The sequence below is a fragment of the Cadophora gregata genome, assembly GCF_030347475.1.
Source record: "Cadophora gregata isolate MNR1 chromosome Unknown scaffold_18, whole genome shotgun sequence".
NCBI classification, from domain to species: Eukaryota; Fungi; Ascomycota; class Leotiomycetes; order Helotiales; family Ploettnerulaceae; genus Cadophora; species Cadophora gregata.
In genome coordinates this window covers 757,079-772,774 of record NW_026695941.1, presented here as the reverse complement: position 1 = coordinate 772,774, position 15,696 = coordinate 757,079, and the positions used below count along the sequence as shown (strand labels likewise).

At 47.6% G+C, this 15,696-nt stretch overlaps 4 protein-coding genes across 4 annotated transcripts; 2 read left to right on the top strand and 2 right to left on the bottom strand.

The window, feature by feature from the left end:
- Nucleotides 1-51: 51 nt before the first annotated feature.
- On the top strand, nucleotides 52-3,978 carry ONS95_006670 (uncharacterized protein; the record flags this gene model as incomplete). Its single annotated transcript, XM_058500140.1, has 4 exons — nucleotides 52-501; nucleotides 551-699; nucleotides 754-2,819; nucleotides 2,870-3,978. 4 exons carry the CDS (start codon nucleotides 52-54, stop codon nucleotides 3,976-3,978), a joined length of 3,774 nt encoding a protein of 1,257 aa, XP_058349975.1.
- Nucleotides 3,979-4,124: 146 nt separating this feature from the next.
- Nucleotides 4,125-5,096, bottom strand: ONS95_006669 (uncharacterized protein; the record flags this gene model as incomplete). Its single annotated transcript, XM_058500139.1, has 1 exon — nucleotides 4,125-5,096. The coding sequence occupies one exon, from the start codon at nucleotides 5,094-5,096 to the stop codon at nucleotides 4,125-4,127; it is 972 nt and encodes a 323-aa protein (XP_058349974.1).
- Nucleotides 5,097-5,883: 787 nt separating this feature from the next.
- Nucleotides 5,884-7,699, bottom strand: ONS95_006668 (uncharacterized protein; the record flags this gene model as incomplete). Its single annotated transcript, XM_058500138.1, has 3 exons — nucleotides 5,884-6,072; nucleotides 6,212-7,182; nucleotides 7,282-7,699. The coding sequence occupies 3 exons, from the start codon at nucleotides 7,697-7,699 to the stop codon at nucleotides 5,884-5,886; spliced, it is 1,578 nt and encodes a 525-aa protein (XP_058349973.1).
- Nucleotides 7,700-10,705: 3,006 nt separating this feature from the next.
- On the top strand, nucleotides 10,706-14,218 carry ONS95_006667 (uncharacterized protein). The gene is made up of 8 exons (XM_058500137.1): nucleotides 10,706-11,075; nucleotides 11,127-11,553; nucleotides 11,605-11,764; nucleotides 11,887-12,146; nucleotides 12,208-12,696; nucleotides 12,752-13,562; nucleotides 13,607-13,733; nucleotides 13,787-14,218. Exons 2-8 carry the CDS (start codon nucleotides 11,176-11,178, stop codon nucleotides 13,881-13,883), a joined length of 2,322 nt encoding a protein of 773 aa, XP_058349972.1. The 5' UTR covers nucleotides 10,706-11,075; nucleotides 11,127-11,175; the 3' UTR covers nucleotides 13,884-14,218.
- The last annotated feature ends 1,478 nt before the right edge of the window (nucleotides 14,219-15,696 follow it).

The following is a 15,696-nucleotide window of genomic DNA, read 5'->3' as shown; positions in this document are numbered from 1 at the left end:
TTTTTTCATCCTCAACTCCTGCGTGTCCAGAGGGGCCTGGAAGAGTATGCCATGAACGGAACACCTCGCCTGCGGTCTGCGTACCCATCTACTCCAAAAAGTGCCCACCGAACTCCTGACACGCCAGATTCCACTCAAGATGCTCCCAGAGTACGATCGCCCTTACCGAATCTCCCAACGGCCACGCCGACAGCTGCAGCTCCTACATCGAGCAGTATGCCGGTAATTCCAGTCAATCTCATCGATGCCCCGACTCAGCGGATGTGTACATTGGCCATCTACGGAATCCTTCTCGCCTGGCGCATCTACGATTGGTTGACGCTCATGCAGGAAGAGACATCTTCCCTTGGCTATTTTGTCAAGTGGTTCGTTTTGGATGGCATTTTCTTATATGGCATACCTCTTATGCGCATACCATGGCTAGAATGGTCGGAAACAACGTCGTCGCTGGCCTGGGCACTGCATACTGGTATGGATGCCATGCTGATGTTCCGTGTCCCCGTGAGTTATTATTTTTGTGGTTCTTAAGACGCTGCTAATATCGGAGCAGCTCCCGATTGAAGGATGGCTCATGGCCATGGCCAAAACCTTCTTCGACAGTGAGATCTCCGTTTCGGAGCACAGTGTTCGGGCTAGCAACATCTTACACAACTCGTCTCTGATTATGGGCAAGCAGATTATCAATGTTTTGCCGGAAGGGTCTGTTAACTTCAATATCCTACTGCCTTTGATCCCGAACTGATGTCGGATTAGGACTGTTACTATGAACCCAGAGCAACTCTCCTTCTGCATTGACAGCACCAACCCCGTGGCCAACATACCACTGTATTTCAACCAGACCAAACCGAAGTCTGTCGAGTTGATGAGGATCGACTTCGACACAAACCTGAACGAAACTATTGTGCTGTCGCATAAAGAAATAAATAATGCCCGAAAGACCAACATCGACTCGCTCTTAAGCATGAACTACCTCGCCAAGAAACCCGGCCTTTACAGGCTGCAGAAGGTCATGGACAAGACTAAACTGGAAGTACAGCGCAGAATGTCCGATACACTTGTTGTGACCTGCCCCAAGGCTGTCGTCAAATCGATGGGCGGAGATCGATGCCTCGGCGATCTCTCTGACTTGACCATGGAAATTGAAGGCACTCCACCACTTAAGATCGTCTATAGTCGCACTGTGAATAGCGACCAGAGTGTGCACCACTTCCAAAGCATACAGCCAGAGAACTTTGCGTCTCCTCTCCTTGGATATGCAGGCGAAGGGACATTGGTCAGAGCTGGCTCTCGGGATGTTTCATGGGCACGTTCTCATCGTATCACAGTACCGTTGAATGAGTCAATGATGCCAAGCGGTCTATGGCTTTACTCAGTTGATGAGATCCACGACGCTACGGGAAATGTGGCGAACTTTTCCTCAGAGTTGGATGACATCGACCATGTCTATCCCAAAGGTGCACATCTTGAGCAATCGTTTACGGTTCACGAAAGACCCTTCGCCAAGCTGACGACCTGCGATTCTCGAAATCCGTTGAGGGTGGCCAATGGATTGACCGCGCAGCTGCCAGTCGGATACTCAACTCCGGGGCGGACTCCTGATGACACCTCGCACACCGTCACATGGAAATTTTCACCCCTGGATTCATTGACCAAGAGTGGAGACCATGGCGATGAAGTTGTGTTAGAAGAATTCTTCGCTAAAGCAGCCCACAACACACCAACTATCCGCCAACCTGGACTCTACACCTTGACAGGAGTAAGGAGCAAGTTTTGCCAGGGGGAGATTAGAGAGCCGGCGTCATGTCTACTAGTGAATCCACCCGAGCCTAGATTGTCTCTTAGTGCCGAGAATATCAACGACAAATGTGCCGGAAACTCGATCGGCTTGCTGGTGGATCTCGATCTCATTGGCTCACCACCTTTCGTTGTGAAGTACGACATTGTAACGAAGAGTGGAAAACAAACTGAGACGATCACGATCGATGCTTTGCGATACCAACTGGAGCTTAGGCCAAGAGAGGCTGGCCATTTCAAGTACTTATTCACGTCCATCGACGACTCGGTATACAAGGGCCACAATTTGGGCGGTACTGACATGGTACTTCAGCAGGATGTGAAACCCCCTGCTTCGGCTCATCTCCGACGCCCATCGGGCCCAATTGACGCATGTATCGAGGAACCTGTCGAGATGAATGTGGAATTATCTGGGGAGAAGCCTTTCACCTTAGAGTATGAAATTGTCCATGAGGGAAAGAGGAAAAAGATTAGAGAGACAAACATCGAAACAGACATCTTCAACATCAAGACCGATCCCATATCACAAGGTGGAGACTATCTCCTAGCGCTTACAAGTGTTCAAGATAAGACTGGCTGTAAGATTTTCTTGAATAGCGAGGTCAAGTTTACGGTGAGACGGCAGAGGCCGAGGATCTCATTTGGACATCTGGAGGGCAAACACAAGACTGTCGAGATTGAAGGCAGGCAGATCGCATTACCTCTGCGTCTTACTGGTCGACCACCTTGGTCAATTAAATATCGCAATCTTGATGACCCGTCCGGAAAGGTTTTCGAACACACCGCAAGACTTACCAATGATGTGGTTAAAGTGAGCCAACAGGGCACGTACGAGATTTTGGAGGTATCCGATGATCAGTGCCCTGGAACTGTGGAACCTGCAGCATCTCAGTTCCAGGTTGCATGGTTCCCACGACCACAAATCAAGATGGCAGATTCTGCTGTCCTCATCCCAGATGGCAACAGATATGTGAAGCGTGAGGTCTGTGAGGGTGACATTGACGCAGTAGAGGTCAACCTCATCGGTAAGTGCACATCCGGAGGTTTGGAGGACCCTGTGCTAAACCTTTCACAGGATCAGCCCCATACAACGTCAAGTACCAGGTCCGACACAAGCCAATGCAAGGTTCGGGTTCCATTATCAACAAGGAATTCGAGGCTGCCCTTGGACTTGCGACTATTTCCATGGACACAAGCAAAGCAGGAAGCTACGAGTACAGATTCTCAGAACTGTCTGACGCTCTATATGATCACGAGACGAAGAAATATACGCCTGTGATCCTTGAGCAGAAGGTCAATCGCAAGCCTTCAGCTCACTTCCTTAAGCCAGGCCAGTCGTACAAATATTGCAAAGAGGAACTGGATGGCAATGAGGTCATTCCAATTGAGCTGGAAGGTGTCCCCCCATTCAGCTTAGAAGTTGATGTCAAGCACCAAGGGAGCTCTCGACCAGAGACCGTCAAGATACCAAATGTAGAGTCGAGGCAGTATGATTTCAAAATTCCTCATAACGTACTGTCCCTCGGTATCCACCAAGTCAGTGTACGGAAAGTTCGCGATGCACATGGCTGCCAGCAGAAAACCGAATATGGAGCACCGCATGTGCAGGTTCAGGTCTATGACGTCCCAGTCATTCATTCCTTGGACCAACGCACAGACTACTGTGTCGGAGATCGAATCTCATACACTTTGTCCGGGACTGCACCTTTCGACATTTGGCACACTTTTGAGGGCAAATCGAGAACCGCCAAATCTCAGAGTACAACATTCCGGCGTATCGCCGAGGCACCTGGTAATTTCACTATCACTGCTGTGAAAGATAGAGCGAGCGACTGTAAGGCTACCACCAAGATCGAGAAGATAATTCACCCAATGCCAAGTGTCAAAATCAGCAAAGGAAGACAGATTGAGGTGGACATCCATGAGGGTGGAGAGGCAGAGATTCTGTTCGAATTCTGGGGTACTCCACCTTTTGAATTCACGTACACAAGAAGTACCAATGCTCGTAAAGGGCAGCGGTCCCAGATTCTAGAGACCAGGCACGAGGTTTCTGAGGAGCATAGCATGTCCATCCGAGCCTCACAAGAGGGCACATACGAGGTGGTAGCTATCAAGGACAAGTTCTGCTCGTTCTCCACCCAACGAGCCGAGGTGGGAAGCAAGCAGAAACTTCTACAATTCTAAAGCTGCTCTTGTTAGATCAGTGCAATTATATATCATAGCGCGGCGTTGGGCAGTGTCCTTTTGACAGGTTTATCCTTTTAATCTTGTCCGTCCTAAACCAAGGTACCAAAAAAATTAAAATGCCAAATTTCAACATTATCGACTGTCTATATCTCGTTCTGAGCTTGCTGTGCGCGCTCGAGTTCCTTCAGATATGCAACCTCGAACCTATACTTCTTGCCTTTATTCCAACTCAGACCCCAGTTAATTTCTCCAACGTCCACAATTTGTGGCCGAAGTGGCCTCACTCCATCCAAAATATCACGTTTCTGTTCCCATGTATATGTCTGAGGCGGCTCTTGCCAACTGATCTTCATTGTATGAACATCAGCCCCAGATAACCACTTCCTCGCTTTCTTAATGCCCTTCTTCACCTCCAGTATCCGAGCAGTAGCCTCTACATTCCCAGGTTTGTTGTTTCTCTTCTCAGAGCCCAAATGGATGGATAGATGGACATGTTTGATAGCAGATGTGATCGCCGAAGAGAAGACTAGCTCTCCTCGCTGGGTCTTGTGAGCCCATAGATTGTAGTCTACTGTTATATGGACGGTTTGCGTGGATGTACCATAGAGGAGAGGAATAGTCTCTGCGCGGATCTGGCGATTGAGAGTGAGAAGGCAGGTTGGGATCGGTTGGGTAAGAAGGATGTGTGTCTGGAGCTGTCGTGGATGGGGGCCTCGAATAGGAGGACTGCAGGGAGGAGGGAGGAGGTAAGAGTAAATCAATTGCCTGATCTCGAGAGGTAGTCGCAATAGAGGCGAGAGTGGAGGTACATGGAGAGAAGGATCACCAGGTGGTGAAGAAGGATAAACTAGCGGTGCATCGCTGATTGGGTATGGATTAATGGCGTACTCCTGGAGCTTAAGGAAATAAGCGCGGAGGTCTTGCTTTCGAAGACCCCATACGGCGTCTTCTGGTAGATGAAGGATCGACTGTACATCCAACAGTTCTTTTGACCGAGGAATGGCGCTGTCTGTTGGTGATGCACATATACGTTTATCTGGAGAGACCGAGGCCGAGACCGAGGCAGTGTGAGTTGGGGGCCTTCTCGTTCTACTGCTTGTGGCGGAGGAAGCCATGGAAAGCAAGACGGGGGAGGACGGTCAAAGTTGCCAAGGCAAAGGACACGCTCGAATGATGTAGTGTAATACAGCGGAGGGATCGGTCGTCTTGTGTTGCAAGAACTGTCGTAGACGCTACAATGTCCTAGGTACCTGGGTAGATAAACTACCTACCTACATGCTGCTCTGGCATGCACGCGGGAAGCGGGGTGCTGCGGTTCAGATTTCACAGCCATGAGCGACGAGTGCGGGAGATCTGCCCTGGCGCCTCTTGGTGCGATGATCAGATTAGATTACGTGCCACAGAACAGTATCCGAGTCATCATTTTTTCGGCAATACAGTGCTCGTACTAAATTCAAAGAAAACAGCGGCCCATCGACCATACAATATCCTATCACGAGTTGCTAGACGAAGAGTGGTGAGGACGTTTTATTGGCTGTAGTCTGAATTGACAATGTCGATTGATCCGTGCGAGGTGACTGATGCTCAGCTGGCGCCTCCACGGTCACTACCGTGAAGGCTCATCATGTAGCTTAATCTTGACCAAAGTTACCTTCGACTATGAGGAGAACGTAGAGCAGTCGCAAAAGCGAAGGATAAATGTGAACGCATCACTGTCTCTCGATCATTGATCTTTGGTGTACAGCTACGCAAATACTTGCTTCAAAATCAAGACCAGAAATTGATGTCCTGAGACTTTCGAACTCCTAATCCCGAGCTAAATAGACTTGGGCAATTAATATATGTACAGTCGCAAGCACAACACTCAACGTGTCGTCTCCATACTATCCAAGAAATTGAGACCTATGCGGCTTGCATTCGGACCTTCACGCCATTCCCACTACAATCTGTGAGAGACAGGTTGTGTCTGATAATTGGATCTGTCTCCAAGTACTCCAGCTTTTCAAATCGTTGAAGCAAGCGCACTGTCACGTAGGAGCTTTCCGTCAAGGCAAATTGCTGTCCAATGCATATTCGGGGACCACCATTGAACTGTTATTCATTTAGCCACATGATGCAGAAGCGAGTAGGCACAATTTGAATGCCCTGAGAACAGGCATCGGGGACTCGATGAGACAACAACACCAAAGACTGAAAGCTTATGGATAGATAGAAGGAAATGATGGCTTACAGGAAGAAAATCCCATCCCGGCCTTCTGTTTTCCCATCGCTCTGGTTTGAACTCCTCCACATCCTCACCCCACAGGTCCTTCCTGTGATGCATGGTGTGCACAGAGTAATCAACGGCGGATCCCTTTGGAACGAAGATCTTGGATTTTCCATCCTTGCCGCCTCCTCTCGGGATAGTCGTATCTTTGTTTGCGAATCTGCTATTGATTGGCACGACGGGATAAAGTCGTAGTGCTTCGTTATTGCAATACTGCAGATACTGGCATCCCTTCATTCTGGAAAAGGTTATGTCCTTGGGGTTGCCGTATGTTCCAAATTCCTGTATTATTATGTTCCGCAGTTTTGCATATCTCGCTGGATCACGGGCGAGACTGAGGAATAGCCATCCAAGAAGAGACGCTGTCGTATCTCTACCGGCAAGAAGGATGTTCAAGAGTTGCGAGCGTAATTCAATGGGATCCTGAGTTTGTGTCGCCAAAGCCTCTAAAAACACGTATTTCCCTCTGAATTCCAATTCTGATTCCGATTTCTTTCCGTGGAGGTCCTTTGAAAGGGCCAAGCGAACGAACTGGTCAATGAACTTGTGGCAGATGGTACAGTCATCCTTGAAACCCTTAGGATTACAGAGAAAGAACTTATCACCAAAGCGTCCTCGAGTTGCCAGCGCCATCTGAGCTTTGTCAAATGCTGCTGCAAAGTCCGCTGAGGAGGCGTCCGAGGAATTTTCATCTTGATAGCCGGGGAGTAGTCGCACCTGCGAGTCCACAGACTCACCAAAGAGGAATTCTGTGGCGGAGTCCAAGGTTAGGCGGAAGAAGAGCACCTGTAGATCAACGCAGTCGGTCCACTTATTGGCATTTAGATTGACATTGAGGGCCCTCATCATATTTTGAACATGTCTTTCGGTCATGTCCAAGTCTGAAATTTGTTCTCGTGCAAACTGAGGACGCATCATGGCTCGAGAATGTTCCCCTGGAGAGAACGTGAGTTTGCAAGCAGTGTAGTTAGAACACACAAAGTACGAGTAGGTTGTTGTCTCAGACACCAAGAGAGGGGATTAATTGGACTTACAACCTGAACCATCCTGTGTAAAAATTCCATTGCCTAGCAACGGCCAGAAATTCCCTCTTCTTGTCGGTCCAAGATCGAAATCATTGAACTGCGTTGCAAGTACGGCCTGGATGTTCTTCTCATCGGCAGTAAATATGTTGTTGTTTCCCAGGACAGAATATCGGTAAGTGATTGCCCCGACATCCGCAGTACGCTGAATAGTATCGATAGGAAATAGTTTCTCCTTATCAGCCGCAAGGGCACGCTTGATCTGGTCGATACCTAGAGGGTATTTATTTTTCTGCAGCGGTGGCTCTTCACACTTGAGTTCTCGGGCTTTGCGTGCATGACGGCGTGACTGGACAAAGCTAGAATAGACGATGTAGATAATGTAGGACACAGTTGCCAAGATGATAGTTGTCGCAAATGGGAGCTGCATTTTGTAGAGTAGGATCGGAGGAAGCTCTGTCAACGCCAGAGGGTTAGTAGTATAAAGGAGGCAAGAGAGAGTTAGCAAAGAGTAGAAGCTGAGATGGGATGACGTGAGGTTAAAATAGACACTTCTAAGCAGCACTTGACAGGAGTTGTGACGGTGACGGTCTCCCAGCCCTTGTCACTACGGATCTCGACCGGCCAAGCCGGCCGGTGTAGGTACTCGTAGATCTTGGGACACTTCCGGATACATACGGTATTTTGGTGAAAGCTGAGCATCGAGAGCATCCATCTACAGCGACGGGTTTGAATCGAGCCGATCCCCGCATTTTTACGTCTTCGGAAAAGAAGTGCGACAGGTGTAATAATACGAGCACGGCGCACGAAAAGGCGAGTTCGATTCCTTCACGCCATGTAACTAACTCATACCCACATGCTACAGAGACTGACATTCCATCAGGGTCAGTGACCGGAATCTCTCGAGACTGCGGGCGGTCATGGTTGCTAGAGTCAAGTTTTCTTTGCGAGGAGGCTGTTGAATGTAAATCAATTTGAAGAAAGGGGTACAGTAAGCGGAAACAGCTCTCTAGCCTCGGTCAGCCTACACCTTCCAGCTTGTGAAGTGGCACAACAAACATGCTTTTGTAGGGTCATTACCAGGCGGATTCCTCCGCCGAGATAGATCGGTCCCATCTTCAGTATTGTTCGTCAGTACAAGGACTCGTCTGTCATGATGAGTACGAATTAGTCACCTGAGCTGTCGTCTATGTGGTTGAGACGAGCTCTGTTGATTGTTGAGGCTTCGTTCCGACTAGCCATTCGAGTATTCTTAGTCTTGGCCAACACAGACGCAGGTCACAGCTAGCCAACAATTGGTGTCTGCTTAAGGGAAGCAGCAAGACGATGGCGTCTGATTTCCGTGAAGCATCTCCATCTATTTCCAACCCGAGCCTCGAGAGGCACTTTTGATTTCTCAGAAGGTGGTTCGGCTTTATACACGTCCACAACAAAGTCCAATCCTATGATAGACATACCATACCAAATGATCAAGTCCATCTATGCATTACTTTGTTTTTCTCGTTTCAAAAGAGATAGCAGGTCTGTCGAACAGAATTCCTTTCGTTTGCCAAGCTCCTAGATGATGCATTGATCGCATTGGAGACCCGCCAGTACTGTAAGACACTACTGTCGCTCAAAGAGTTATGCTGTTGATCAAAACCTATAAAACTGCCTCATCCGGACCATCACGCTTTCAAGTACTGGGCACATGTGACCGCGTGCTGGAATCAGGTGGATGTGAACTGCGTTGAGTTACGGCAATTTCCATCTCACAAATAATCCTGAAGTTCTGAATCTCACAACACTTTCACAGTCAGCTCCAGTGCCTTGAAATCTCGCCACAAATGGTACAAATAGATATGAGTTATTTCATATTTCCATAATCTACCGTGGAGATTTCTTAGAAAGAGGTACCGATGAAAATTGAGAAGCGTTTTTATCGCTCGCTCAGCCTGAAGCCCTCTCGGCCATGTCAATAGTCGATGGGTATTACCAGCATCCGCTCAAAGACTGGCCACGAATTGAAGGTGTTCGCGGGGTAAAAATATCCGTCACTAGTAGATTCTAGCTCGACTCGGACGCAATACGGAGAATCATAGCGGGTGCATGCGGCGAAGGTCTCCCAAGGATACCATCCGGCGCCTGCAAATGCATTTGAATTTTTACACCATCAGCCTCCAGCCCAGGAGCATTACTAAGGACCTCGGGAGGTTCGTGAGGAAGCCTGACAGAGATAAATCAAAAGAGTCGGCTTTTTGGATTGAACGGAACCCAGTACAAAATGCTATAAAACTGTGCTGCGTAGATGCTATACCAGTTACTTGTTTGGACTTCCGTTGTTGCTCGTTACAGAGTCTGGTGGGTACGTAAAGGAGTAGGAGCATATAACATTAGAATCGGACGCAGCTGGATCGATGATCTCATGATAAGCAGGTATTCACTGTTGCGGACTGACGCCACGACTGTTCAAGCTCCATTTGTTTTGCTTCCAAGGGTCTTTACTTGCACACTTGTTCAGTAACCTGTACTCATGTCATGGACTGTAAGTTTTGAATATAAGCATTGGCGCTATCCTTGGCTCCCATATCTCCCGAGGTCCCGAGACGCAACCTGAAGGCGTTGGCGTTGTCCTCGCTGGAGTCAACACACCGCTGCTCACGAGACTTTCCCAGATTCTTCGAAGAGCCGACAGATTCAGCTCCTATTACAGGACTAAGACTTAGACAAAGTGACGAAATATACAGAGAGTGCTTGAGAGATGGAAAGAGAGGCGTCGAATTTTGGCACTGCAAGCATCTCGCACAGAACGACACTCGAGTAAATCTAGTTGACAAGCACTAGGTATTGTAATCACTGCCTACCTGCCGAATCACCAATTACCTATGTACCTACTGTAGGTAGTCCCGGTCCTGATAGAGGGAAGAGATAAGCCTAGAGTCAGCCCAACTCGAGATCTCTCTGGTTGGCACTGCGTGCAGAATAGACGCAGATGCAGATGCAGATGCAGCGATTGCAGCGAACAAAGGCTACCTATCAAATACATAACAAATTGGCCCAACCCATCAGATCGATTGTTTGTCTTCTTCGCCTTCGCGTCATACAGTATGTATCATACTCACAAACTCTGCCCTCCAGATCCTGGTACTGTACTGTACTGTGATGTGCTTAGGCCTAGCTAGCTGTGCTGTGGCAGCTGTGCGGTGGTCGCGCCAAGTTTCTACGAGTAACTTAAATTCACCTCGCACACCACCGCCTATGGTGTTAGTTAAGAGAGGACCGCCGGGCACTTCGGAGGACCGGGGACGGCGACGGCGTTGCCTTGCCTTGCCTTGCCTTGCCCTGCGAGCCTGCCTTGCCTGCCTTGCCTGCCTTGCCTGCCTTGCCTGCCTTGCCTGCCTTGCCTGCCTTGCCTGCCTTGCCTGCCTTGCCTGCCTTGCCTGCCTTGCCTTGTCTGCCTTGCCTGCATCCCTGCCCCTCCCATCCCCCTCCATAATAATTCCCATCTTCTTTTCTTATCGAAATCAAGGCAGCCAGCCAGTCCACCATCGCCTAAAATAAGGTGCCCTGCCCTACCCTGCCCTGCCCTGCCCTGCCCGCCCAGCCAGGGCCGCCACTACAGTACAGGTACAGTAAATTACTGTACTGTACAGGACTCAGACGTACACTGCAGCTGGCAGGGTGCCGGGCGGGCTGGCTCGCTGCTTCGCTCGACTCGTCGAGTGCGTGCCTGCTTACTTGCTTTCTAACCAAGTTTCTTCGCACTTCGAGGTACAGAGCAGAAGCAGAGTACGGCCTGGAGCGCTTTTGCATATCACACTCGTTTGGTAAGAGCCTCATTCACCCGATACTAACGACATCTGCTAAGGGATGGGGAGATCGAGATCCAATAGACCGCAGCTGATCCAGATTCAAAGCAGACAGACTATGGCACCCTCGTTTTTGAAAGATCTCCGGCGGCGCTCGAAGGCCAGCTTCAAGACGGACAGGTCAACGGATGAATCCGGCGCATCGAGCAACGAAACCAATGGCTCAACTCCCTCTTCCTCAACTTTGAACTCTACAGGTGGACCTGAAGGAACAACTCCCCCCCTCACCAATTCCACCTCGGCGTCGAATTTGCAGGGCTTGGGCAACATGCAACCGCTCGCCTCGCGCCCAACGATATCAACATCTTCTTCCAAGAGATACAGTACGGCTGGAAGTGTTTCGGGGATGTCTGGTTTAGGATCGCCTGCACAGAACTCCTCTCTGCCATTGTCACCGTACGCTCCAAAAATAACCAATGTGACCGATGGCTCTTGGGTAAAAGATACTTGTGGAGGAAAGGGAGAAACTGTAGCTAATGATAAATAGGTATATCAAAAAGTACTTACGGTTCATGGCATCATTGCAGATCCGTCATTCCAAGCTTTGGAAGGATGTGTTACAGTCCGGAGAGATGATGGCGGTTTCCCTGCAACAGATTGGCCAGTCTGCGAATCACACTTCAAAGCCCTTGTCTACTTACTTCCTGGTAAGCAAAAAGAGAACATGATATTCGCCGCATAAGAAGCAAGAAAACTACAATATACATGTTGGAGTTCCATGAATACTTTTTTTTAATCCAAAAAATGGCATGCTAACCCAGCATTGCAGGACCGAACAGGTTGATCTTCAACTTCACTTCACCAAAACTCGCTAACAACAATCTGGGAAATCCAATACACTCATCGCAACTCATTTTACACATGATACCCCCGCTTGCGGCTCCACCACTACAGCTTGTTATACTCATGGCCAAAGACTCGCCTGGAAGATTTGATGCTGTCCCAGCGAGAATTGAGAGAGAGGACAATAATCTTGAGACGGCGATTAAGAAATTTCGAATGTCAGCATATCTCTGGCAAGCTTTCACGGTGAGTACTATGTAGGAGGTGGAATGGCGTCGAATGAAATCTAGCTCACTTCTCAATCTAGGCCGAGCAGATGCACCGAAACAAGCTTGGCAGACGTGTTTTCCGTTTTGAGGAAGAATGGACAAATGGAACGGCAAGTTATAGAGACAAGGCTGTTGGAACTATGCGTTCGGAAGCTAAGATCCATGTTGTTCGATGCTCGAAAACAGTGGCGGAGCTTCGTGACCTTGATCTTGCGCAGCAAAACCCGAACGCCAAGCGTAGCGGGGAGCTGTTCAGCATCGCTTTAGAAGCTGTCAAGGATTACTTGAAGCCGTCACCTGGGCAAAAGCATTATGTAAGTGTGCTGCTCTTGGATTCCCACTGGGATAAAGTGCACAATATGATCACAGGGCATGCAGCTCTTGGAGGGGGTTCGGGGGATATTCAACTTGCGATTTTTGGATCCCAGGCACTCCAGAGCTATCCCAGCCATATCGAGGAAGTCGTCCCTGCTTTCTCAGACTGCACCCCGACTGATACCGATTTTGTTGCCAATGACTGCAACGAGGTACGTTCTTTCCCTTTCTTCTCGCCATTGTCTCATGCTAACTATGTCATGACAGTCTGGAAGCAGCTGGGAAGCGGCCAATATCAGTATCGGCGCCCATATGCACGAAACGGGACATCTCTTTGGCTGCCCTCATCAAACATCTGGCGTTATGATGCGTGACTATGTCACTTTGAACAGGTCCTTCATGACTCGGGAGTGTTATTCGACGCGAACAAAGTCCAAAGGCGGATTGGTCTTGGCAGATAAGGAATGCACCTGGCATCGCTTGGACCTGCTACGCTTTCGCGCTCACCCAGCATTCGCAATTCCTTCAGACCCCGCCCGGCTCAGCGATGATTCTGTGCAAGCCTGGCCTGTAGATAATGGAATCGTCATGGTTACTGCTCTATCGGGACTTGCTTACATCGAGATGTACTTGGATGGAGAGGAATTATGCCGACATTGGCAGGAGTTCAACGAGGGAACAAATTCTGTGATCCAGAGACAGAAGGAGTTAACAGAGCAAGATTTGAGGGCTCGCTTACCCGAAGATCGAAGAAAAGCCAAGTTGAAATTGAGCATCAAGTCCATTGCAGGTGGTAGCCACGAGATCGAGGATTTCAGCTTATTGGCATCAAAGGCTTCGAGAGTGAAGCTTCCGAACGGACAGTTAGCTTTCAAAAGCACTAAACTAGGGCTATCGCAAATGAATGGTTCCACTCCTGACCAAGTCATATTGCACAGTGCCGTACAGCAGTCAACCTTACTCACACAAATCCGATTTTACCATGGCTTTGCGTTGGACGGCGTCGAATTTTGCTATGAGGATTCTACTTCTCAGCTTTTTGGTAAGCGAGGGGGGTCATGCAGCGATTTCAATCTGGGTAGGTGGCTTATCCCCAAAGGTTGATCTTGCTAATTATTCTAGATACGCGCAAAGGCGAGTGTATAACCGGGTTCTATGTAAGATCTGGGTTCTGGATTGACGGTCTGGCTATTATTACGAGCTTGGGTAGGAAATCACAAATCTACGGAAACGCAAATGGTGGATCTGGGTAAGTGAAGGTGCTGCCACACTGTTTGGAATCCGCCGTTAATCTACTCACAGACACACTCTGATGCCACCTCGAGGCTACCACTTCATCGGAATGTATGGGTCTTTTGCGGACTGGGTTGATGGCTTTGGAATTCTGATTTCCCGCTGATCAGATTTGGTGTAACGATTGGCTCTCGCAGCACGACTCTCAGCTTTAGGTTCATTTTCAGGATCAGATCCGACGATTTTAGGGATCTGGACAGCTAGCATGCATGAAACGGCTGATAGATTGGGGCTCACGACAATTGAATGACTATTGTATAATTTGAGGTTTGGCCGCACAAACGAGGGTAGTGCTCCAGACGTAGGGATGTTATGATATGCCGCGGAGGATAAACTCAACGATTTGTACATATGCGCACGGCGCAAGGCGCGAAAGGTACATAGAGATGGTCCAGTTCTCTTTTCCGGAGCAGTAGATACCAGTCAGTCGTGTTAATGTAGATTTATGATTGCTACTTTTACAACGCTTGTGGTCCAGAACATATTATCCACTCCGAGTGACAGAATGTTGAGCTTCATTGCCAGATTCAGTACGACTCTGAACAGGCAACACCTGTCCAAAATTGCTTGTTCAACGAGTCCCAGCCATCCAGCAGATAATCTGTTGACACAGTGGCGACAATCAAACAAAGCGAGGCTACAACACACATAATCATACATTCTTCAAACCGGATCAGGAGGGACTCTATTGACGTCCAGTGCCCTTGTGAGCCCCTGCGCTGAAATATATGCAATTATGCTACATGGTGGTCGTATCAAACCACACAAGTAAACACACACATATATGCCGGTTTTTTGACTTAAGGTTCTCCTGTGTACGGGAAGCCAAATGAATCACTTGTGCGGAACGTCCTATATCATATTTTGACCTATTTATTTCCCTACCTTCAAGTCTTATGATAACAATTCTAAGTAGCAAAAGTAATATATAAAACACAATTGATTTTTTACTGTATTTGAAATTAAGATTAAAGGCAGCTTTATAGCAGAGGAGGGGGGTTAAAAATATAAATTTTGTAAGGGCCAGAACTAGCTGAGTGTGCTTTACTTTTATAACGGTCCGGTATTTACTCGCTGTAAATACAGAAGGCTGCAGTTAATCTTTAATAATCGAGAGGTAGGTGTATTATATAGATAGGAAGATAGTTACTAAGTATTAGAATACTATTTGAAGTTAAGCACGAAGCTCCTATCTAATAGTAGATATACTAGTCTTATATAGAACCTTCGTCCTCTAAGGATCCCTATAGATCCTACGATCTAAGGCTCTAGGAACCTTGGATCCTATAGTTCTAAAAGCTTTATACTATCACGTGATATATAGTCCTGTGATTCTGTTCTTAGTTCTTAGCTTCTCTATATAGTAAGGCTGCTAAGCCTTAGAGCTAAGATATATATAATACTCCTTCTAAGTGCGTTCGTAATACTATCTCCTTTCTTACTTAGCGTAGTCCCTACGCTTAAGTATACTAAAGGAAATATTAATAATAACCTATAGCTATCTTCTTCTTTTATTATATCCTCTAAAACTACTAAATATAAATAAAGGATAGCACTTACTGAAACGATTAACTCCTATAGTTCACTTAGTATACTATATTCTAATTATATCCGCTACTATCGTAATTACGTAGTCCTAAATAAGAAGTCTTAGAGGTATAGAGAGTATATTTATTATAGCGTGAAATATAATACTCTTTAGGTTTCTATTAATAACCTCTAAAGTCTTTAGATAAAGGAAGATCGCTTAAAGTTTAAGAGAGATATAGCTTTTAAAGCGGCTATAGCTAGCCTAGCTCGTATCCGCGAGCTTAAGTAGCGCTAAGCTAAGCTTCGTAAGTAAGGGAGGGAAATACTTTATTATAGTCTAAGAACTCTAGATAAGTTAGATAAAGCTAAGGTAAAAGAAAGAGTAGAAA